Source organism: Camelus dromedarius, chromosome 10 (genome assembly GCF_036321535.1).
Source record: "Camelus dromedarius isolate mCamDro1 chromosome 10, mCamDro1.pat, whole genome shotgun sequence".
In the NCBI taxonomy this organism is placed as follows: domain Eukaryota; kingdom Metazoa; phylum Chordata; class Mammalia; order Artiodactyla; family Camelidae; genus Camelus; species Camelus dromedarius.
This window is the reverse complement of record NC_087445.1, coordinates 6,530,701-6,555,692: the sequence shown is the minus strand read 5'-3', so window position 1 is coordinate 6,555,692 and position 24,992 is coordinate 6,530,701. Positions and strand designations below refer to the sequence as shown.

The following is a 24,992-nucleotide window of genomic DNA, read 5'->3' as shown; positions in this document are numbered from 1 at the left end:
ACCACCTATATTAAATTTCAAACATTTTCATCACCCCAAAAAGGAAACCTTGTGCACATCAAGCAGTCACCCCCTTGTTTCCCTCTCTACCAACAGCTTTTTATAGTGAGGGGTGGATTTTTCTCAATAGTGAGACTTTATGCAGCCACTGTCTAAGGAGCTTTTGGTAACTTTGGGTTCAATGGGCACAAGAACATTCTCTCTTCAACCAGGTGGTAGCAGCCTTCTGGGAAGGCCTAAGGTAAGTTTCCCTTTGCCCTGCCACATTCAGTTCAATGGGAACAGTGCCAGATTCTTACACACACGAACATACACACAGACACACACACCCCAGGCTGGTGAGTTTCATGTGGTCAATAACCCTGAGAACAAGTGCATCACAACTGCTCTGGGAAGAGCCTATTTAGCATCCCACAGTCTGAGTGACTCCCCCAAATGGGTCCAGACAGAGGTCAGCTCTTACCCGCTGTTTCTCTGGGTCCACATAACGAATGCCAAAGTAGTCCTTCTCCAGCAAGCTGTAGTAGTTGCAGATGTGGTCAATAAGAAACTGCCCCTTGGTCTCCCTCTGCAAAGGAAGCACATTTATGTTTCAGCCAAAGCTCGTCTTATACATTAATGTCTAAAATGTGCCTCATTCACTCTGATAGGTCTGTGCTTACACACATGGATTCGCTCACTCCAATCTCTGGAGAAGAGGCTCCCAAACTTTTTTTTTTTTCAGTTTTATTAGAATTGTTCCAATTTGACTGCACATATACAATGTACTGCATGTAAATACACATACACAATATACTGTGTATATTTTTTAAATTTACACATATGTTCATTGTTTCTAAGAACGTTTAGAGTTTTAGCTTTTTAAATTTACATAGTCATCAAAGGAATAAAGCCAATCACAAAATAAGAATTAATTCAAAAAGATACACACACCCTGCTATTAACAGCAACATTATTTATAATTGCCAAGATAGAGGCTTCCAAAGTCTTCACTGCAATCCACAGTGAGAAATTTTTTTTACACTGTAAGCTGATACACAGACACACACAGACTTGAAACAAAAAGAACATCAAAAAGAGGACCCAAAAGGATACCAAACAATGCCCGGCATAGATGAATATGCTCTACTAAAGTTCTGTTTTATTCTATTATATGCCATTTAATTTTTCTCATGCTATTTATGATTCAGAACACTGATTTCACAACTCGATACCTAGTGGAGATCCATAGTTTGCAAAGCCACAGACGATTCCACATATAATGCACCTGATAGTTTGTGCTAATTGCACTGTAGGTATTCGTTTATTCAGTCCTCACAACAATCCTACAAGGAAGGTCCCCATTTTATACCTAAAGAGAGGTTCAAAGTCACACAACACATACAGAGCAAAGTAGGATTTGACTCAGGCCACCAGGCTGCAGAACCCAGGCTCCCACCGTACCACTTTGCCTCTCTCTGCGTGTGTCTACTCTGCTAGAAGGCAGGGTCTGGATGGTATGGAAATGCAACGGATGCTATCAGACAGAACACCCCACCTCCCACCAGGAAAGGGGGCAAATCTGCTGCCTCAGGCCTCACAGCCACAATATCACACCCATAAATCAACATAAAAAGGCACTAAGGGAAACTGGAGGGCGCCCAGGACTGGGATTCCAAGACAGGTCTGGGTGACCTTGAGCAAACTCCCCAGCTGTTTCCACATCAGTAAAATGAGTTGGTTGGACTAGATTTCTAAATTGGCTAGATTATTTTCCCTCCTAAAATTCTATGAGTAACAGATGTATCAGCTAAATCTGATTAAGATAAATACCATTACAGCAAAACTCCTTAATAGCAAAGACCCTTCCAAGCCCTCAGCAGGATATTTGATAACTTTCTGCTTCAATCAAAGTCACTAACAGACCCATGGGGTGTTTTAGGGATGGAATGTGACCTACAAAAATAAATGAGAAATTAGAGACATTAAGTGAGCCATTCTTCCAATCCACTAAAAATAATTTTGGAAGATCAGTTTGGTCTATGTTACATGATTATCTTTTCATTAGAATTCCCTACCATCAGCTTGGGAAGTTGATGAAAGAGTCACTCACTGGCCTGGGATGCACCACACAGAACAAAGGACTGGGGCTTATAAGCCATACTGTGACATGAAGCCTGATTTTCCTGAAATCACTTTTGAGTTTAATTTTGAATGAGCTTTGAACTTTTACTTCCTTTTTAAGAGAACCCATTTGATGTCACTCAAAAGGGACAGCACATCAAAATGGAACTTGTTTTGAGATTTCTGTAATTGTTTTTTTTAGCCCAGGAAGCTCACATGGCAAGCTGTATCTGATGACAGCTAAATCCAATGCCCAGAATATAATCAATGGACATAGTTCTTTTCACAGATTTACCCTGTAACCCATACGTCTTAAAGAGGCTGCTGCAGGATCAAATCACTGAACACAACACACGAGTTCCTCATTTTATGATTGGATTGCCAAGCTCTCTGCAACAGGATTTACTGTGGTGGAGCACCCCCGCCATATGCAAGACACACAAGACATGTGGGCTAAGGCAAAGCGTTGTAATGACGTGGGACTGAACAGACCTTGACTGTACCTGACAGCTACTGCTAGCATTTTGCTGTGAAGAAAATGTAGCACTCCAAAGCACAACAAAGACTTTTTTTTTTAACGATTAAACACAGCAAACAACATACACTCTACAGCAATTCTCAGACTACCTAAGATCCCTGAGAGAAGGAGACGCCACTGCAGAAAATGTAGTGACTGGATAATACAAGTGTGGCTGAAACAGGAATCAATACTTTCCACAAAAGCAGGTGAGGCCAGTTCCCACGGTTCTGTTAGAGCAGCAGATAGCTTGATATGTGTAGGAAAAGGGGTGCGCCACCAAATGGCAGGAAACCATACATCTTATGAACAATGGGGGGTCCTTGCAGACAGAGAAAAGCAGGAACCTCCAGACTGATGAGAAATCACAGACTTTGGGGTGACAAGTATCCTGCAGGCAGGCAAATAAAGGTGGGAAAAGGCAGGAATCTCTGGCATCCAAATGTAACCTTCTGCTCATTATGCCCTCATTACAATAAAATTAGCCTTGCAACGCAGAAGTACCCATCATGCACCAATGCCGTGATACTTCTGACCAAGACTAAAACATGACAAAAATCCCTGCTCCCCTTGGGAAGGCGGAGCTGGGACGAAAATCAGAGAATACAGCCCCCAAATCCCTCCCCAGTGAATATTCTGCCCTTTTTTTTTCTCTTTTAAAATTTACTTTATTTATATATTTATTTTTTATGGAGGTATAGTCAATTTATAACGTTGTGTCAATTTCTGGCGCACAGCATAACGTTCTGCCCATTTATTTTTTCACCCTATGTAACCAGCTTGCCACAGACACTCAGCACAGTGGCTCACCTGCACCTGCCCGCTCACCCCTTGAGAGCATCCTATCACTTAGTAAATCCTCGCTTTACTTTCTCCACCTCCGTGTCTCCTTCTCTGAATTCTTGCTGCCACGAGACAAGAACCTAATCTCTGGTAACAGTTCCAGGCCACCAGGTGGGTTCTAGGTCTCTGCTCTTCAGAGCACCACCCTCAGTCCAGCAATATTGCAGCAAACTCAGCATCGCCTGGGAGGGAGCTTGTTGGAAACACAGAATCTCAGGCACTGTCCCTAATCTGCATTTTAGAAGATCCCTCAGTTATTCATATGCTCATTCAAGTCTGAGAAGCATTGGTCCAGGGGAATTTCCCCAATATGGGAAAAGTGCAGAAACTGTACCTGTCTCCAGAAGTCACCAGAAAAAAAAAAAAAAAAAAAAGCCTACTTTCCCTTGAGAACTCTCTATTCCTCAACCCAGAAAAGTCAAAGTTTTTTCCAATGTAGAGAACACAAACTGAGATGCTCTACGTCGCTGCTTCATGCCAAGGAAGCCAGTTTACAGCCTCATGTCCTGCTCTGTTCCCCTCCTGCCTGGAAATCTGGACAGTGTTCTCACGCCATTTAAGCTCCTATCATTACCACTTCTGTGCATTAAGCCCAGCTCTTGCACTAAACAAAAGGCCACCCAGGCCCAGCACAAGGGCTGGAAGCTCGTTCAGGCTCAGGTGTGTGAGGGGGCGGAAGTGCAGCTGCCAGCCCCACACCCCACACTTCAGGGAAGGAGCTAGGGGGTGAGCACTGGATCTGTCCCTCACCTTCCAACCCTGGAACTCCAGCAAACTGGCCCAAACCCTCCACTCACTTTCTCCTGAAGTTTCTGAGGGTAGAGGCCCTTGTCCACACCCTACCCTGCTGCCTAAGCCAGTACCTGGCACACTCGGTGTTACTGAATGAATAAATGAGGCATTGCTTTCTCTCATGGAAAACCTGTTCCAGAAACTAACAGTGAGCCTCAGATAAGACAGCACAGTCCTCATATTAGAGATTCCCCAAACGTAGTAGAATAGTAAAAAAAGAAAAAAAAAACAACTTATGTCTACACAAAAATGTGTACATAGTGCTTACAGCAGCTTTACTCATAACTGCTAAAAATTGGAAGCAACCAAGATGTCCTTCAATAGGCAAATGGACAAAAAAAAAATTGGTGCATCCATATAATGGGATATCATTTAATGATGAAAAGAAATTAGCCTTTAAGTCATGAAAGAAATGAAGGAAACATAAATGCATATTGTTAACTGAAAGAAGCTAGTCTGAACAGGCTACACGTATTGCGTACAAATGACATTTTGGAAAAGGCGAAACTATAGTAACAGTGAAAAGATCAATGGCCACTGAGAGGGGAGGAGGGAGTGAACAGATGAAAGAAAGGATTGTCAGGGCAGTGAAACTATTCTGTGTGATACTGCAATGGTGGATATAGGACATAATTGTCAAAACCTATAGAAATATATAGCTCAAGGTGGAACCCTAATATAAACTATGGAATTTACTTGACAATAACATAGCACTATTTGGCTCATCAATTTAACAAACGTATGACACTAATTAACGCAAGATGTTAGCAACAGGGGAAACCGGGTTGGGGGAGAGGTGGAAACTCTGCTTTCTGCTCAGTTTTTCTTTAAACCTAACACTACCCTAAAACGTAAAGTCTATTAATTTAAGAAGTAAGAAAGGGAAGGGGGAGGGAGGCAGGGAGTGGGGAGGGAAGGAGGAAGCCAGCAGAACACCTCAGGGGACATGCAGATAAACACTGCAACTCAGGAGGCTGACAAAGGAAATAAGTTCAAGAGAATAATCTTTTAATTATTCAAAATAAAAGTGAACATAAAGACCTTTCCTTTCATTATTTTGAGTTCCAAAGGGGAAATATACATTTTAAAGCAGTCTCCTCTCCGGTGGCCAAGACACGATTTTAAGCCAAGTGTTTTCAGAAGCAAGCTGTCTTCATTAATCAGAATTTAAATACACCTTCACTTAATACCTGCTTTTTTGCCTTAGTCTAGCCCATAATCTGCAACACTCGTTTCTCTAACAAGCATTGTGAAATAGACAGGCCAAGCCCTCTGGGCCCCAGGCATCAGCATCAGGAGAGGAGACACCAGCATCACCTCCGCTTCTGAGACTGGGACTGCATTTGCTTAGAACCTCCTGAGTGCCTGGCACTGAGGGCCATGCTCTTTTTTTCTTTTTCTTTTTTTTTTTTAATTTATTTGGTTGGGGGAGTAATTAGTGATTTATTTATTTATATATTTTAATGGACGTACTGGGGATTGAACCCAGGACTTCATGCATGCTAAGCACACACTCTACCACTGAGCTACACCCTCCCCAATGCTCTTTAAATTATCTCAGCTATTCATCTGATTTAATCCACGTGAGCCCCAGGAGCTAGCTGCTTTTCCATTTTCTAGGAGAGGAAGATAAACCTTAGAGTGGTTGAGTAACTTACCCAAAATCACACAGCAAGCTAACAGCAAAATTCAGGTTTGAACTCCAGCCTCACAGAGTCCAAAAAGAAAAGACCAGAGTTATGAAAAGGAGCAATGCTTTCATTTAAAAGAGGAAGAACCACAGAATGTTGGAGTTGGGAGGTACAGTAGAGAGAATCTGATCCAAGCCCCTCATTTCAGAAATGGGGAAACTGAAGCTCAGAGAGGTTAAAATGAGATAACATAAATTATTTCATTTTAACTGTGAATAAAGTTTAGCGTTGGAGACAAGATGTATCAGTTAGGACAGGCCAGGTGACGCTGCAGTAACAGAGAATCCCAACGTGTCAGTGGGCTAATACCACACAGGTTTATTTTTCACATATAATACATAGCCAAGGGGTGGGCTTTTCTCATCATAGCTTAGGGATCCAGGATGATGAATTCTTCTCAACAGCAGCTTCAGCAGTCACCAGAGCAGTGGGAAGGGAATGTGGTAAATCCGACACTGGTTTTAAAATGTATGTCACTTCAGCTCATCAGCCAAAGGAAGTTAAAAATCACTGCCTAACCTTAAGAGGAGAGGGAAATGAAATTCTACCAGGTACCCAGAAGAATGAGAAATGAAATACCTGTGAAGAATCCTAATACCCATCACACAAGGATAGTTGGACACTGGGCCAACATTTAATTAGCATAATGTGCCAGATTTGCCCTCTGAAAGGGCATTTTTAAAATACTCACCTAGAACAGCATGGCCACCCATTTTACAACCTTCACAAATTTACCTTGGGTGTCTCTGTAACAACTTAAGGAATTCAGTGAGTTTGGAATCTATGATTTAACTGGAATCACCTACTGATCGTATGTTTTAAATTATATGAGAATATAGCGTTCCAAGAAAAATATGGCAATAGTCAATTAGGAGCTGCTATTTACACACAAGGAGAGCAAAGAGATCGCTTCTGTTTATTCAATTGTTAATGCATCCAGGAGCTTAATAAGGAAGATCGAATTCCTCCTGAAATTGCATACAAATGTCTACAGTGAGCTCAATAGTTTTAAAAAAAAAAACTTCAGGTCTAATGAAGCATAGATAGGCTCCCTAGTCCTGTCTATCTGTCAAGAGCCTTGGGCTGAGGGATCCTGAAGTTCCTGAGAATAATGTGACAGGGCAGCTCTCGGCCCATCTAAGATGATGGGGTAATGCAGCTGGACCAAGAGCGGCTGAATGGTTTATGCAGAAACTCAAAATCACGTACAGTTATCGTTTAGCGAGGCGTTGCTCAGGTAGGGGAGAAATTTCCTCCTCCTACGCAATAAAAAAAAGAAAACTAAACAAGGGCAGAGATGAATTTGCGAGAAGACTGTATACATGTAGCTCTACTACACCCATGGGAGTCGACGTGACTCAGCCTTTGCAAGGCCCAGACACATGTAAAATCCTGAAAAGAAATTCAACTCTCCAGTATCTGTTCTCAAGGAACATTTAAGAGAATCCAAGGTCTAGCCCACAACATTTCCCATACCCCTTTAAGCCTCTCTAAATCGTCTTGTACCCTCCAGGGGCTGTGAAAACTTTCACCCTCAAATTTCCTCCTCATGGCACAACCACAGGCTTCATCTTTTATCTCCTCCCCTACTAAGATGTAGTTTGATGGCATTATTTGCAGCAAGAAATCATTTTTTCCTCTTCAGGAGAAACGAGGAGGAAGAAAGTGAAAAGTCAAAGCAGGCAGGTGGCTTGAACCTCACGTGTGCTTAGAACCGCAGAGGTGAAGTGGCTTTAAAGGACACTCTGCAATGACGCCGATCACTGCCCAAGAGCATCCTGACAAAGTTGCAAAGTCTGGGGATGGACCGGGCTGGGTGAGGAAAGAGGGGATCCCACTGGACAATAGATTAGTCTCAGAATATCTCCCACGACTCCGGCATACACATGCCTAGACATGACTGCCCCACGGGGAATTACAATTCAGTGTGTTAAGCAATATGACAATGATCATAACCAGGGCAGGAATAAAAGCCACAAAGCACTGAGTGCCAACTGTAAATTAGAGCCCACGCTAAGAGCTGCACAGAGGTTATGTCATTCGCTCCTTCCAACAATCCTATCACTGGCCTTATTTGGATGGATGACCTCCTAGAAATGTATGATTTCCGCCCACCTCCATTCCTAATTCTTCCAAACTGCATTTCCCTCCCCCCTTTTCTGAAACCCTGCTCTTTCGGCAAAAGACCTATCCAGCGTGGTCCATAATTTTCACTCTGTGAAGGCCTGATGCTTCACTTCAACAGTGTCATTCTAGAAGATTCCTGCATCAGTAGCCAGGCGATTAGCTGGTCTGTAGCCCACACGGCCCCTAAAACTCCTGAACCAACCTTCTGTGTGCTGGGAGGGTACACGTGCACGCACACACACAGACACACACAAGGATTTATCAAAAATATTTAAAGACGGAAAGGCGTAGGCCAGGTTCCCCGACTATCACACTCCCCCATTCTTCAAGTGATTAGTCACAAAGGAGGACCAACATCTTGGTAATATTTACATCTCTACCAACTACACAGCAACCCAAGCCAAGGCTGTTGTGTATTTTTTTCTTATTAACCTAAAAATAGAGACAATGATTGACATGAATTTTAACAGCCATTATCAGCTATTACAAACCAACCTCCTTCTTTAACTCTCCTCTGCCTTTTTTTGCTCTTGGCAGCAGACAGGAGCTCCCCGAAGGAAGGAAAATATCAGATGCAATCTACCAGCTCCTTGTACCCAAGGAATTTTGGCCCATTGTTTAGCAACGCACAACACAGAGCCTGATGGCCCGGTATAAATACATCAGAAAACACGGAAACTCCTGTTCAAAAACAAGTATAAAAATGAGAACCCCTTCAGGGATTCACACTTAAGAATGCATGAAAAGATATTCAAGACCGAACATAAAATGCAAAAAAGACTATAAGATGGAATGAACGATTCTGGTAAAACTCCCATTTTTACATATGTGTGCCTATTTCTACCCATGCATTCATGTACACATAGACACAATGAATAAAGACTTACAGGCCAAAAGGCTAAGTGTGGATGATATCTGCAGGAGATGAGAGCTTGTTACTTTTAGTTTTTCTTCACTCCTATTTGCATTTTCCAGCTTTTCTACAAATAACAAGCACTAGGTTGTCTATCAGTGTAATGTATTTCTTTCTAATCACTTTTTAATCACTGAGGTTTAATCACTGGTTTACTCTGTGAAGGTAACATATGGACTATTCTCCCAAGGCTAAGGGCTTCAAGCATCCTTAAGATTCACAAACCAAAAGCCCAGTGATCATCATTAGCTGGAAGTCCTGCCTCCTTTGCACCCAGGAAGCAAAAGAGGCAAGAGATAGAAGTCTGGGTGCAGTGAAGATGTTTCTGATCTTAAAGTCCCAGTACAGACTTAGAGTTCCCTGCCTCTGCCAACCAATGGCCCTGGACAACTCACCAACCTTTCTGGTCCTCCATGTGCCCAACAGTGGGCTGGCCCAGACGACAGTGAGGATGCATTCCAGACCCAAGCTCCTGCAGTTCTGGGTTTCCACACTGCCTCCTCAGCAGAGGGCTGCCCCACTTTGTCCAACTTGAGTTGATTCATTTGCATCCAAACACAAATAGGAAAGGTGCACCCTGAATATTTACATCATGGGACTTGGCAGGAGCAGCTCTGGGATAATGAAAGATGCTGCTGAACGTGTCCATCACCCCTCCTCCAAGCCAACGCCTGCCATGAGGGTGGGACCAGAGCTGACAGAGGATTTTAGCTTGGAAAGTTTGTTGGGAATGGGGCAGGGCTGCGTGACTGGCTCTTGTTTTCTGTCCTGATGAAAATTCTGCCAATTTTATTCAGTCACAGATTAGATCAAAGAGTAAGCTCTGGGGTGGGGGGAGCGTGTGAAAATTATCAAAGGGCATGAACTTACAGTAATAAGATAAATCAGTTCTGGGGATGTCATATACAGCATGGTGACTACAGTTAATACTGTATTGTGTAACTGAAAGTTGGTAAGAGAAGATTTTTAAAGTTCTCACCATACAAAACCAAATTATAACTATGTGGGGTGTTGGATGTGTTAACTTTATTATAATCATTTTGTATATCATATATATAAATCAAATTGTTGCATTGTACACCTGAACCTTACACAATGTCTCATGTCAATTATACCTCAGTAAGGCTGGGTTTGTGGGGAAGAAATAGAAAGATACCATGGTTGACCTCTAAGATCCATAGATTAACTATAAACCAGGGGAGAAAGTAACTTCTGTTTTATTTTACATAGCCAATTTGTTATCTTTTGCAACAATTCTATCAAATTCCATTCCCCATTTCCACATCCCCCCAACACACATACACACTCTGAAAAGTTGGTTGTAATGTTTATGCAAGGCAGCCAGGGTTAGGAATCAGAAAAACTGATAAACAGTATTGGTTAGGAACTGTGTGCATCTTCAGATGTCCTAGAGCACGGGAAATAGTCCTTCTCAGCTTCTTCTGCCTCCAGCCACAGGACACTAAGTTTCCCTGCTTCCTCTACCTCACAGCTGCCAGCTCCCATCTCTTTCTACCAAGGGCCTCTCAATCTTTTTTTTTTTTTTTTTTTTAATAAAGGTATTGGGGATTGAACCCAGGACCTTGTGCGTGCTAAGCATGTAATCTACCACTGAGCTATTTCCCTCAGGTCTCTCACTATTTCCTCGCCATCTACATAGCCAAAAGTTGTAAGGTGAGAACAAAAGTCAGAGGCCACCAGAGCCAAAGAATTCTTTATGATGCACTGAAGTGCCCTGGAGGACCAGCCTGGAAGACTTACTGAGTTCAGGGATCCACTGCAGAGTTGACAAACACGTGCTTTCGCGCAAACAAGGAGAACCAGCCCCCAAAGATTCTACCCAGGCCCCCTGGGAGGGAGGAAAGCCAGATAACAGGTAATAATCTGATTAGTTAATTGCATGTATCTCAAGAAAGGAAGTTGAGGTGGCTTTTCTCCTGCAAATCAAGGAAAGGTCCTGCTGGTAAGCCTCCCAGATAAGAGCACGTCTTCCAACTCATGATTGCTGCTCCCCCAAGATGCAGCTGCACCTCAGAAAGTTACTTCCTTGGGCCTTGGACAATGAACAGGATGCCAAAGGGTCCTCGTTTGGCGGTCAGTAGATATTAGCCAGTGTTTGCAAGGACACACTCCCATGAAGAGAACAGGCATATTCAGAAATGTAAACTGTATGTATCTGCTGTTCAAGCAGCTGAGTTTCTGTTGTTGTTGTTGTTGTTATTGTTTGTCTTTTATTTTCCTCCAGTTCATTTCATCACTCAAATGCCATTCCCCTGCATGAAAAAAGCCCTCCCCTCTAGCTACCAAAATGCTGTCATTGACGTGTTTGCCTGCTCGTGCTGCAGACTTGGCTGCAGGACTTGTGGCTGCGTTAGAGCCCTCACAGACCCCCCCCCCCGTACCCTCAGTGACACCTCTGTCCTCTGATCTCATTTGGAAATTGATGACACGCTGCCTCGCTCCTCTCACTGCCGTCAGGTGTGATGCTGTAACTCTGGCTCTATCACTTCTCTCAAACTTTCTTTTCTCAACTAAATATCTTCTCCTTCAAATTCTTCCTAGAACATCACAGAATAATTTGTACATGGTAAATGATTAAAAAGAGTAATTAAACCCCAGTGAAACATCTTTTTTACCTACCAATTTCACAAAGCCAAAAAATTCGAAAAAATAGCCAACCCCGTCAAGAGTGCAATGAAGGAATTAAACCCAGTAGAAGTCAATATTATACTGGGTATGTGTGAAACTTTTTAGATATTAATTTAGGGGATTTTTAAAACCCCTATTTTCTCTCCTCTTACTCAGACTTCTTCCCCCATTTAAAGAAGTAGCAGGCTCTGTGATTCCTAACCTCAGAGGATGTATGTGGCAGAGTGAAAATTAATAGCTAGATTTTGTTTTCAAATGTCTAAACCTACTGAGAAGAGGAGCATGAAAAGTGTACTGCTGTGTAACAAACTGTTCCAGAAACAGAGGGGCTTAAAACAATAACTTCATATTATCTCTCATGATTCTGCACACTGACTGAGCTCAGCTAGATGGTTCTTGGCTGGGGTCCCTTACATTGTTGCAGTCACATGGTGGCTGTGGCTGGAAGCATCTGAAGAGATCTTCACTCACATCCTGGTGCCTGGCTGAGCTGGGCTGGCTGGAGTGGTTGGGGGCTACTGGAGTCTCCCCGTCTCCCCTTCTCCCTTTTCATGTGTCCTCTCTCTGCTTCTAGCTTGGGCTTTCTCACAGCATGACAATCTCAGGCCAGACCTCTTAACTGGCAGCTTGCTTCCTCCGGGATGAGCATTCCCTAAGGGTCCCAGCAGAAGTTACCTTCTATGCAATGTCTATTCCAGTGCATTCTGTCGGTTACAAGTCAGTCATTAAGGCCACATTCAAGGGAAGGGCAATTAGACCTTCCTTCTCAATGGGAGGAGCAGCAGAGAATTGACGCCTGTCTTTAACCCTTCAAACTCCTTCTAAATTTAAAAGAAGGAAGAGGACACACCCTATAGACGTGGGCTTGCTCCCTGGATATGCTCTCTGTTGGCAGAAGACATTAGGGAGCAGAGATGCGGTGCATTGAGGGATCCACAGCCACAAGCACTGGGCTTTCTGGCCTCACCAGACTGCCATGTCTCAAAATATCCACCAAGTCCCAGGGATGAGCTGATGTGGACATACGGCCAATGACGAACATGCCCAAGTGGGGGCAAGGTCAGGAAAAGACAGATAAGAAATTTCCAACCACCCTTGTAGGGTGGGAGATGGCATCAAAATTTTGTTGATTTATGGAAAGGAGTTGCAATATCTCTTCCAGCTTGGGTTTGGGGCCTGGCATCCCCTGTCATAACACTGGGTATCAGTCCCTAAGTTTTACTCCTTCCAATTTGAGCCTTCAGTAAAGAGTGATTCTGTGCCTCAAAGCTGAGCCCTCTGGTTATCTCCTTTCATTACGATTACCAGAGCAGAGTTAAGCTACCCACAAGCACACAGCAGCACATGCACTGAAAGATCAACCACTGAAGCACAGAGAAGACAGTGGAGAGGCTAATCCGGAGCTCAATCGGGAGATGGATTTTCCATTCCACGCTGGAAAAAAGAAGTGAAGGAAGACAGCTACCCAGCTATAACCAATATAACACCCAATCTGTCATCCCCAGATGCTCCCTAGGCAGCTCCAAGAATGTTGCAATAAATTATATAGTCTGCTGCATTGTCCCAAGACAATCAGTTCTGTGCAGGTCAGCAGCATGCTTGGGAGTGCAGAAGTTCTGGGTCTACAGACATGAAGGTTAACTTCTCCTCCACCAGGATCCCAGAGAGTAGCCCCGACAGAGATGGGATGCTGAGCAGAAAGGCCATGAAGATGGTGGCCCAGGGAGCTTTGAAAGCGCACGATATCCTACCCAGGACAAGAAGCCAGGCCAGGAGACCAGAACGCCCAGTCCTGGTTTTGCAAGTTCCCGGTTGAGAATGGAAGCAGCTGCCCCACTCCTGCTGTCCTTACAACTCCCTTTCTAGCATTTGCCTCCATCCAGCTGGACGCCCATTTATTAAGCTCCTAGTCATCCTCTGACTGTGGCTCTCTGCCTTGTCACCCAACTTCTGCCCTCCCCCACCAAGGAAAAATCAAGCAACACTCCATCAGCCCAGGGAAATCTCTACCAGTTTCTTCCCATGATGGGTCAGAAAAAGTTCTTACAAGAACTTCTGTGAGAAAATGTGAGACTCTTGAGTAACCACAACATACTCTTGTATACAATGACAACCACTCACATTTTTCAATAAAAGCAAACATGTTCAGCATGTATTATGTGCCTGACACTGTGCTAAGCCACCTACATGTATTAGCTCATTCAATCCTCACAGTCACTTTGATAGATACCACTGTTACTATCCCCACTTTACAGATGGGGAAACAGAGGCTCAGACAACAAGCATGAGCTGGATCCAAGACCTGAACGCTCTTCTGTGCCTCTCTAAAAGCTTCCGCCTTTTTCTACCAAGTCACAGGCTCTCGAAGGGCTGGTGTAAAAATTTTGAAAAGACTTCTTTCTCAGTAAGCTCTTCTGTTACCCAACCAACCAGTCTTCCCCACAGTTCCCTGATTATTCACTGGACTAAGTGTAAAAGTGATGGACAGATACCTGCCCCTCAGTTTTCTACTGATAGCCTTCCCTCCAGGTCAAGACCCATCCTGATCTTGTCCTTACCACATAAGGGACAAAACAGTCCCTGGGTCTTACTCATTTTTCACCAGGATCTTTTCTTTAACAAATGGAAAGATCAGGAAACCTTAGCTTCTCTTCCCAAAAACAACAGATTGGCTTCCTACAGTAACCACAGGCAGAAAAATGAGGCCAGGCCAGCCCAGAAGGGTGAGTTGCTTAGTAACTAGAACACACATTCCTGTGCCCCAAAGGCAAACGGTCCATTCTGCTGGCCCTCAGGGTGTTTTAGAACAGGATTCTTTTTTTTTTTTTTTTTAACATTTTTTATTGATTTATAATCATTTTACAATGTTGTGTCAAATTAGAACAGGATTCTTAATGACACAGCTCCTCCCTGGAATGCCTCGGAACATTCGGGGTAAGAGTGGAGATCTTTACCTTCTCACCTTCCTCCAGGGCTGTAACATCACCTGCCCGGCAGAGACTCGGCTTATTAAACAGTCAATTCCCAACTGTGTCTAAGGCTTCAGGCCATTTCCTCTCCCAGGCTCTTAAAGTCATTTTTGAGTAGGTAAGATGAGGCTAACCATAATCATTTCAGTTAATATATCAGAGGTTCAACTTTTCAATGATGGCTTGCTCGCCCTGTGAAAATGTATTAACAATCCTCATCTGGTGCTGACTTCCTGGAGTATTTTACAGTGTAAACCAGTCCCAACTGATGCGGGGTTGGGGGGGAATGGCAAGAGAGAAAGGGATGGGAGGTTTGTTTGTTTTTAATTTATTAAGAGTTGCTGTGTGCAAGCCCTGGGCCAAGGGCTTCACCTGCGGCACCCTACCTGGCAACAGCACTATGATGCGGCCTCAGGGAAATACTCAGCAACTCTCAGATTCCAAATCCAAACTCCAGTTTGGATTGATTTCATTCCAAAGCCCATGTTTCTTCCATCCCATCACCCATCACACTGTCTCCTATCTGTGTCCAGAAATCTCACGGCAGTCCAGTGAGGGGGGAGGGAGGCAGATTCCAGTTTTAACTAGGATGGTCAGGGTAGTCCTCATTGGGTGAATGACATCTGAGCAAAGACTTGAAGGATGTGGAGGCATTCAGCGTAGAGAAGAGCGAGGGAAATGCGTCCCAGGCAGGGCGGACAGGTAGGGCAAAGGAGCAAAGGCTGGAGTGTCAGGTGGGTCTGAGGCTAGAGCAGAGTCAATAACGGAGACAGGAGAAGATGAGGGCAGAAAAGAGAAGGGGGCCAGATCCTGTCGGACCAAGAGAAGGTAGACCCCACCCGCACCAAAAAATCCAGCTCCCAATTCACTCTAACAATGACATGAAATATTATGTACCAGTTCCTCAGGGAGGGAGGGAGGGAGGGACGGAGGAAAGAAGTCCTCCAAAGCACAGACCATTATTCTGCCAGATAACCCTCTGCAAAGCTGCATGACCATTTTTTTCTGGGTGAGTGGAGAGGTGGGTGGGGTGGAGATCATAAACCAGAGCTTCTTAATGTAATATCTTAGGTGAGAAGTAAGCCATTTTAGGTACAACTATTTTACTAAAACTATTATATATTATTTCGTCTCAAAGTGGGGTGAACACTAAAAAAAAAAATATGCAATTTTTCACACCCTCCGTTAGACCCTGTCAAACTTTGAGTCTAAATACAGAAACCCTCTCGGAGCCAAGCTAGCCATTCACATTTTATCTCAGGTTATTCATGACTCTTCAAAATCTGCACTATTTCTGGAGTCAGTGTATGAACAGAAATGGACGTTTGTCAAATAACCCCCAACACGTAAGGCAGGACTGTTCTAGCCGCCCTACTTGTTTTTAAGGAAATTTTTTTTTATTGATGTAACACATCCAATAAAGTACGCAAATCACATATAGCTCAATGAATGATGACAAAGTGAGCAAATCTATACAACCCCGCCCGGATCAAGCAAGAAAATGCTACTGGTGCCTCCAAAGCCCCTTCATAGCCTTCGGTCATCACCTCCCCAAAGGACCCCACCGCTGGTTTCTGTCACCAGTTTTGCCTATTTCTCGACTTGCAGTGAATGGAATCCTGTTGTTCTTTCTGTGTCCTGCTCTTTATTTCAACATAATTTCTGACATTCATGCATGTTGTTGTGTGAAGTCGTTCACTTACTGCTCTACAGTACTTCTATGGTGCAAATACACACTTCATTAATCCACAATCTACAGTCGTACAGGGATGGACGTGTGGGTAGTTTATCCAGTCCTCAGTTATTATAAATAAAGATGCTATGAACCTACCTGTACACATACTTGGTGACCATATAGAACTAGTTCTACTGGGAATACAGTTAGAAGTGGATTTGCTAAGACACACAGTGTCTGTGTGTTTGCCTGTAGTAGACGCCGCCAGAGAGCTTTCTAAAGTGGTTGTACCAATTTAGATTCTTACTGGCAGTGCATGTGAGTACTTTTTTTGACATGTTTAATTAATACAGCTTTTGGATAAAGTGGATTCATATCCTACTACTGTTAAGACAAACACATATACACATTACTATATATAAAAAAGATAAACAAAGACCTACTGTAGAGCACAAGGAACTATATTCAATTTCTTGAAATAACCTATAATGGAAAAGAATCTGAAAATATATGTGTGTATATGTATGTATGTATGTATAACTGAATCACTTCGCTGTACACCTGAAACATTATAAATCAACTACACATCATTAAAAAACAAAATTTAAAAAACAGACAAACAGAAAAGCAACCTTCTCTAGGCCAGTGATACAGCGTTTGCCATGACCAGTTAGAGGAATAGTCCTTGTGAGCAGCTGACCATGTTGGCTAAAAGAGGACTGGAAAACATTTCAATATCAAAATGTGGTCCAAAGAAATCATTGCATTTGGCAGATATTCAGTGTTTGGTGGGCTGCAAGTAACTCTACCCAGCAAGTCAATTCATGCAGCTATGTAAGGCTGTATTTTAAAATTAACTGATCCTGCTGGGTATATCAAAGTATAAGTCCATCTTTTGAGGTGGCCAAGTGGTAGGAACTCTTGGAATTATGTAGGCCCCAAAGCATTTTCTCTCATTGTTCATGGTGCAGAAATCTAGGGAACCAGCCATCTATTGTTCCAGATTCCAGAGCAGAATGGAAGGTCCTCTCAAGGGGGAATGTTGGCCCTACTCACGGTTCCCCCAACATCCATGCACAAGGGAGAAGAGTGCCAACCACTGATGGGCAGAAATACAAGGACACAGCAGGTCCTTAAATGTTCACACAGTATGTCAGCCCTGCCACCAGCATGTGACTATAGTTAGTACCGCACGCACACTTGAAATGTACTCTGCGAACAGATCTGAAGTGTTCTCACCACACACAAAATAGCTATGTGAAATGATGGATGAGTTAATTAACTTGATTGTGGTCATTATTTCATGATATATATTCAAACATCTCATTGTACACCTTAAATATGTTAAAAATTTTTATTTGTTAACTATACTTCAGTAAAGCTGGAGGGAAATTTAGAAGAAAAGTCAACAAACAATATAGCTTTTTGGCATTTCAGGCTGTCACCCATCAGAGAATTCAACTGTGAAAAAGGCTGATGTGTCCCCACCAAAAGCCTGTTTCAGGGAGTGGGAGGGGATAAATTTGGGAGTTTGAGATTTACAAATGTTAGCCACTATATATATAAATAGATTTTTTTAAGTTTCTTTTTTATAGCACAGGGAACTATGTTTAATACCTTATAATAACCTTTAATGGAAAAGAATGAAAATGAATATATGTATGTACATGCATGACTGGGACATTGTGCTGTACACCAGAGATTGACATATTGTAATGGACTGTACTTCAATTAAAGAAAAAAAAACATAGCCATACTGCTGCTTCTGCCTTTGCTTAAGTTCCCCCAGTGTGTTCATTTAGATCATCAGAAGTCCAAGGGCATAATCCTTATCATTGTAGCTTCCCATAGAAGTGCCTTCCCTAATCTCAACTGGGTGGTAGATAATTCTGTAACTCTTATAGAGTGCCAACAGAAGAAATAACTGTCTGACATTTCTCTAGCTCCTGCCAAAGCATAGCCACAGACATTGCCCATCATGCTACCCAATGCTTGTTATAAGCCTTGATACAAACAATTCTTCCTGAAAGGATAGAATTGTAGTCCTAGCAGGGATCAGCCAGGAAGACTATGAAAAGCATTGGGATTCCCTTCTTTCTCTGGCTTCCAGAAAGCTTGGAGGTAAAGTTTGTGCTTAATAACTATACATCACACACACACACACACACACACACGGATTTGAAAGGCAAATCTATAGAGAAAATGCAGACGAGCAGTTTCCTGGGGCTGCGAGTGGGAAAGGGGAGTAACAACAAATGGGCACAAGGGGCTTTTCCTCAACTGTGAAAATATTCTAAAATTAGACTGTGGACAACTCTGTAAATTTACTTTAAAAAAATCACTGGTACTCTAAAATGAGTAGATGTAATGGTATGTAAATTACACCTCAATAAAGCTGGGTTTTTTTTTTCAAATCAATCTGAGATGGGTCATAGGCATAAATGTAGAAGCTAAAACAGTAAAGCTTCTGGAAGAAAATATAATCGTCATGGTCTTGGGGCAGGCAGAGATCTCTTAAACAGAACACTAAAAGCACTAACCGTACGATAAAAACAAAAACGGACTTCATTAGAATTAGGAATATCTGTTGGACAAAGGACGTGATTAAGACAGCAGAGGCAAATCACAGGCTGGGAGAGATATTTGCAATACTTATATCTGACAAAAGACTGATGTCTAGAATATATTTTTAAGGCACTCCCACTAATAAACAAAAAGGCTTACAGCCCAATTGAAGACGGGCAAGAGACTCGTACAGGTAGTTCACAAAAGATAGACAGATATCTAATTGTCCAACACACATAAAAGGTGCACAGATGTCACGGCTACCTCAGTTCCTAGTTCTGTATCCCTGTGCCTTTCGAATTGTTCAGTGTTTATCTCCTTGTTAATGTTTTGATATTCATGGCTACCAGATCTCAACAGGAAGCAGATGGCACTCAATCTAGAATACCCAGACCTCATTCTCATTTATGTGACCTCCTGGCTGGGGCCGCCATTGGTCAAACCCAGCTGGAAACCAAAGGACAAAGCAGTGCTTGTATCGATTGTCACTGACCAGGTCAGCTCCTGGGGCACAGAGAGGCTCTGGAGGGCAAATGGAAGGGACCCGGCGCTCCACTGTAAGCTGCCTGGAATCTCTTTTTAAATATGCGGGGAATAAATCGTGAACAAAGACCACAACCAGTAAAACTATGCTGCTGGGAGACAGAAAGGGAATTCACTGTAGACATTACATAAGCTTTTCCAATGCAATTCATGAAGGAGAAGGAAGAGAGGAAAGAGGTAGCAGTTCATTATTATATGCTCAACCCAGATAATGCCTGCCTAATTTATTTCCTATCGACTGGACAGAGAGCTGACTCCTCTACAAAAGTGAAACAGACATATATCCTCAGGAACACACAACATGCCTTCCCGGAGCGGGTTGCTCTTCCTTCAACTCACTTCGGAGCCAGCAGCTGGACACTTGAGGAAGCTTATTATCCCACAGAGATATAAAGTAAATCTCGTCTTCAACGGTGCTTAGTTTGAACAGCCTGTAAGAGGCCTTCCAGCCTCTCCACTGACCATCCCCCCATCAGAACACACTTTCTTAGCTGCCCCACCCTGCTCCGGAGCCCACTCTCCTCTCTCCACCACCCACCCTAACTTAGCTCTCACCAGTTTCCATTAGTGCAGGATCCATGATGTCGGCTCCAGTGATTTTCTTAAAAGGCTTTAAAAGTGTCCATCAAGACGCACGTTGACACATCCTTCTGCTTCACAAGCCTCAGTCTACAAGGTGACCTGGGACACAGTTACTTCCCACTCGAAACTCCTCTGAACTAAGGCACAAAGCAAAAACAAGCTGTTCTGTGCAGGAGGCTTCTCTGAATCGTCTGCTGTCTCCTCCACTAGAATAAAGTTTCTTGTGAGCCGGAATCGTGCCTGTCTTGTTCACGCTGTAACCTCAGAGCTTCACACAGTACTTGGCACCTGGTAGGCTAAATGTATGCTAACTAAACAAGTAACTGGACTGACAGCCTTTCTTTAACTTCTCCATGGGCAGCACCTGGCTTTAAGTTTGCCACCCATGATAACTCAGCTACCTTTGTAATAAACAAGTCCACCTGTGAGAAGTTAAAGGCACTCCCTAAAACATCTCTCTCTGAAAAGCTGACAGGCTAGTCGCAGGAGCAGAGTTCGTTACGTTGTTTCACATCACAGATTACACGCTGTCCCTTGCTAGAGACAACAATGCCATGCTAAGCCAGTCAGCTCAATGAGCCCACAGGCAGCCACCCGACCCCGCCTCTCCATCTAGTTCACAGCATCTTCCCGACCACATTCACCAAACACCACCCTTCCTCCTCCACCTCGGACCTCTTAAGGAAAAAGATGCCCCAAGGTAGAGATTCTCAAACTTAACACACATTGGATTCCCCCAGAGGGCTTGTTAAAACACAGATTGCAGGGTGCCGAGCCCAGAGTTTCTGGAGTAGTAGGTGTCCGAAAATTTTCATTTCCAAGAAGTTCCCAGGTGTATTTGTTTCCCATCGCTGCTATTATAAGAAATTCTAAAAATTTAGTGGCTTAAAACAACACAAGTTAAAACTATTACCTTACAGTTCTGGAATTCAAAACTTTAAGTCCAATACGGGTCTCACTGGACTGAATTCAAGGTATCCGCAGGGCTGTATTCCTTTCTGGAGGCTCTAGCGGAGAACCCATCTTGCTTCTCCCAGTTTCTAGAGGCCACTTGCACTCCTAGGCTCACGGACGCTACCCTCCAGCTCCAAAGTCAGCAATGACTCAGCAAGTATTCCTCGCGTCGCTCTGACCCCGCCTCCTGCCTCCATATTTAAAGACTCTGTGATTATATTGGCCCCACCTGGAAAATCCAGCATGCTCTCCCTCTCTTGAGGTCAGCTGCTAAACAACCTTGATGACGCGTGCTACCTTAATTCTCCATTGCTTGTAATTTAACATACTCGCAGGTTCCAGGGATTAAGATGTGCACCTCTCTGATAGGTCACCATCCTGCCTCCCACGCTGGACAATGCTGAGGCTGCTCGTCTGTGGCCACACTTTGAGAATGCTGGTGTAGTGGGATGCTGGCTAGTGATGGAAGTGCAGGACCACTGGCTCCAGGAAGAACGGGGAAGGAAGAGCGAGCAAAGCAAATAAATAGGGACGTGTGAGCCGCAGGGGGAACCCAAGACAAGAGATGGGGCCAGGGACCTGAGAAAAGCCAGTTCAGTCGTTAGAGTGAGTCTCCCAGGTCACATGCAAAGAAAGAGGGAGGAGCACAGCCACACGGGTGGTGATTAAGAAACTCTTCCCAGGTGAGGATGAACTAGCTCCTGCCAGAATGATCCCTTCCACCAGAGCTGCTCTCTTAAGAGAATGCACTGAATATTGACCAAAAACACCAAAGTCTAAAGATAGTAATACTTTCTATGAGATGCATTTGTCATATAATTTGGAGGTACAATCAGAGTTCTGATGGTGGCAAGACGCATAAGCCAGTGTTCATTTTTATTCTGAATTGGAGTTTTCCATTCCTAGAGAGCTTGGCTACTGAAGTATGTGTTGGTTTTAAATAAAATCTACAGCTGAATTTGTTTTTGCTTTAATTTTTTTTTTTAATTTGGCAAGAGAGAAGCCTTCAGAGAAAATATGTGTTTTTAGGAGTAGTTTTATCAGGCATTGTGATGGGTCCCCAGTCTCCCATGCAAGAGAAGTCATCCCAGATTCATAATCGTGAGGGGCTGGGGTGTGTGTGTGTGAGCTCACGCCTGCATGCGTGCAGGGATGGTGGAGATGGTGGTGGGCAAGACAGGAAAGCTCTGGGAGGCACAGTTCATATTCTGCGTTCACTTTATTCCAAGAAACACATCAGCCAATTGAGAGAGTTAAGAATTTGTACGATGATGATGATGATGATGATGATGATGATTATTATTGTAAAACAAATATTCATCCTTTACACCAGTTCTTGGAGGCATTTCTTTTTCATGGACGAGAGAAAGTGAGCTGAACCAAGCCATAAAACAACCTAAGGTTAACCCAGGGACTAGAAACTCTGCATTTTCCCTACATATAAAGATTCATCTGTGGCTTAAAATAGAATGTCATAGCCTTCTCCTATTTCTTCTGATAAAACAGATCGCATTTGCTGGCAGCACAGTGTCTTAATGGCTCCGTTCCCCACAGGTCCAGCCAGCACTTAGCTTCCTGTAAGATTGTGTGCTCTGTTATCCTGCGAAGTCCACTGCAGGAACTGGAATCCCAGCAGATAGGTGAGAATGTCTTGTGGATGGTGACAGAAAGATAGTGGAAAAGCTAGTGATGAGAAGAATAATCCACCACATCATCCTGAACTCCTTCCAAAGGCTGAACAGCAGAAAGCGGACCAGTTGGTGTCATAGATGTGGGTGTTGGAGCATTTACATTTTAAGGAATCAGACACTATAAGCAAATGGTTATACTTCTGCCTCCTGCCGTCTCCAAATTAACAAATGCACATATTCTACAATCATTCCCAGAGCAGCTCGAAGGGAAGCTGTCCCAGGAATTGGGTTTCCTGAGCAGCCCACTCCTCTGCTTACAGTAACAGTAAATCTAAAAATGCTTTTTGACCTAGAAAGACACAGCCCTCAGTAGCCCTGAAATGCAAGGAATAATGGAAACCGTGATCATCAGTGCAGGGTCTGCTCTACGCTCGGCACTCTGTGTACATTCTTGCACTGAATCCTCATCATAGTTCTGCAAAGCAGGTATCACTATCCCTATATTTTTAATAGGAGAAAACTGAGGTTCAAAAAAATAAATAAATCACTTGCTTAAGATCACACAGCCAGGGAGCAGCAGAGCAGAGCTCCAAGCTCAGGTCATTTGGCTCCAAAATCTGTACAAACCACACAAAGAGCTACACTTCACACAAGACGTGATCTCCCCTGATCAATGATAGTGGCAGAGCATTGTTCTTCCTTATCACAGTGATGAATTTCCTCTGAACAGGCTAAGTATTCCTGTCCTCTCTTCCTTGAAGCCAGCAGACACCAATGGCAGAATGGTGTGTAACAAAGTTCTCCCCCAGTAAAGCTAACCTCTTTGCATATCGTCATCTTCTAGCAAATGTTCCACAGGCCTCATCCTAAATCTGAGAAGTTGGAGGTCAAACGAATCACCAAATCAGGAGAATTCAAAAGTACACAGATAGCACGATGCAGTGTCGAGACGCTTTGGATTCTCTGCCCCAGCGCTGCACATACACACAAAACTGTGCTACAATTTTAGGGGTTCCTGGACCCCCTGATGCCCACTTACAGTCCTATAAGTCAGGAGACCCAGGTTTCTAAGCTGGCTCTTCAGCCACGAGCAGGGAAGCTCTGTGGAAGGCCCTTTACTCCTCCATCCAATGAGACAATCACTTTGGCCTCTCCCCACTCTCAGGGTCTAATTGTGGGTACCTCCTAATGAGGCAATACTTAAGGACAAACATTAATATAAAGAGGTGACAAGGTCCCCTATACCTGATGTCCACGGCGTAACCAAATGTACATTTGTCAATACACATTTCAGTTTTAGGGAAAAAGGGCTATTTGCTGTCACACGAAGCTTCATTTTAATTCATGCCTCTTTGATTTCCCACACCGCAACAGGACTTTGGGGTCACTGGGGAGGAAGGGGAGACAGATGGCCCCAGAACTCCATTCGGTGAAATGTGAGGGTCATTCCAGCCACAACAGATGTTTGCATCATGGCCTGGCCATGTATCCCCTGTGAACAGCTGGGAAGTGTTTTGTGTTGCCAAATTTGATAAAAAGAATTTATGCTTGAAATGATGATTAGAGATGATCAGCATGGAGAAGGTAGGGAAAACAAGAGAAGTCTTAAAGTTACAGAACTTGCTTAAGTCATCACAATACAAGCGGTGATATCTGTGGATGCCCCGACTTGGGCAAGGCTCAGGCCAAGAGGACAGAGCAGGATTGCTTGAGCAGAGATGTAGAAAGACTCCTTTAGGGGACCATAACTAAAATAATTTGAATGAGAGTTCCCTCCAGAGGAAATGCAATATTAAAGGAGAAAGCAAGCCAATAAAAACATCAATTTATATTTTGTAAGCCAGACACATTGCAGAGGAAGCCAAGGAGAGAAATACTTCTGATCTTCAGGGATTTGTGAAATAATAGAAATAACACAATTGGAAAAGGGGAGTTTCTGGTGTGTTGGGTTGGTTATAATAGCAGGTGTTTTTTCTGATCCAGTTCTGAGACTGACTGGCTAACCATTCTGAGCCTCCAGAGAAGAAAGTAAGGGTAGGAATGCCGGGGCTCCTGGATTCATCCCAGGCACCGTGCATGGATGCATGGAGCACAGTGCTGGACAAAGACCCCGCTCAGCCACGCGAGGAGAACTGACACCCCCAGCAGTGATGCAGAGCCAGCAGCACCTTCGCGAGGAATCCTGTAAGCAGCTCCTGGTAGTCTCAGGCTGCGCAGCCCAATTTGGTAGCCACATACCACATGTGACTAGTTATATTTAAGTTATAATTAATTAAACTTAAATATAATTTAAACTTTAGCTCCTTGGTTGCACCAGCCCCATTTCAAGTTCTCAGACACTCGTGGTTAGTCTCTGCCGTATTAGCCGGCACAAATATAGAACATCACCATCATCACAGAAAGTTCTGTGGGACGACGCTGGCCGAGAGCAAAGCCCC

General features: G+C 43.6%; 1 protein-coding gene across 2 annotated transcripts in view; it reads right to left on the bottom strand.

Moving 5' to 3' along the window:
• FRMD3 (FERM domain containing 3) overlaps positions 1 to 24,992 on the bottom strand; it is a 256,971-nt gene that overhangs the window by 132,338 nt on the left and 99,641 nt on the right. For both annotated transcript variants that reach the window (XM_031447136.2, XM_010993498.3), the window contains exon 2: positions 464 to 568. In XM_031447136.2, coding sequence (XP_031302996.1) covers positions 464 to 568 — 105 coding nt within the window. The remainder of the gene's footprint in view (positions 1 to 463; positions 569 to 24,992) is intronic.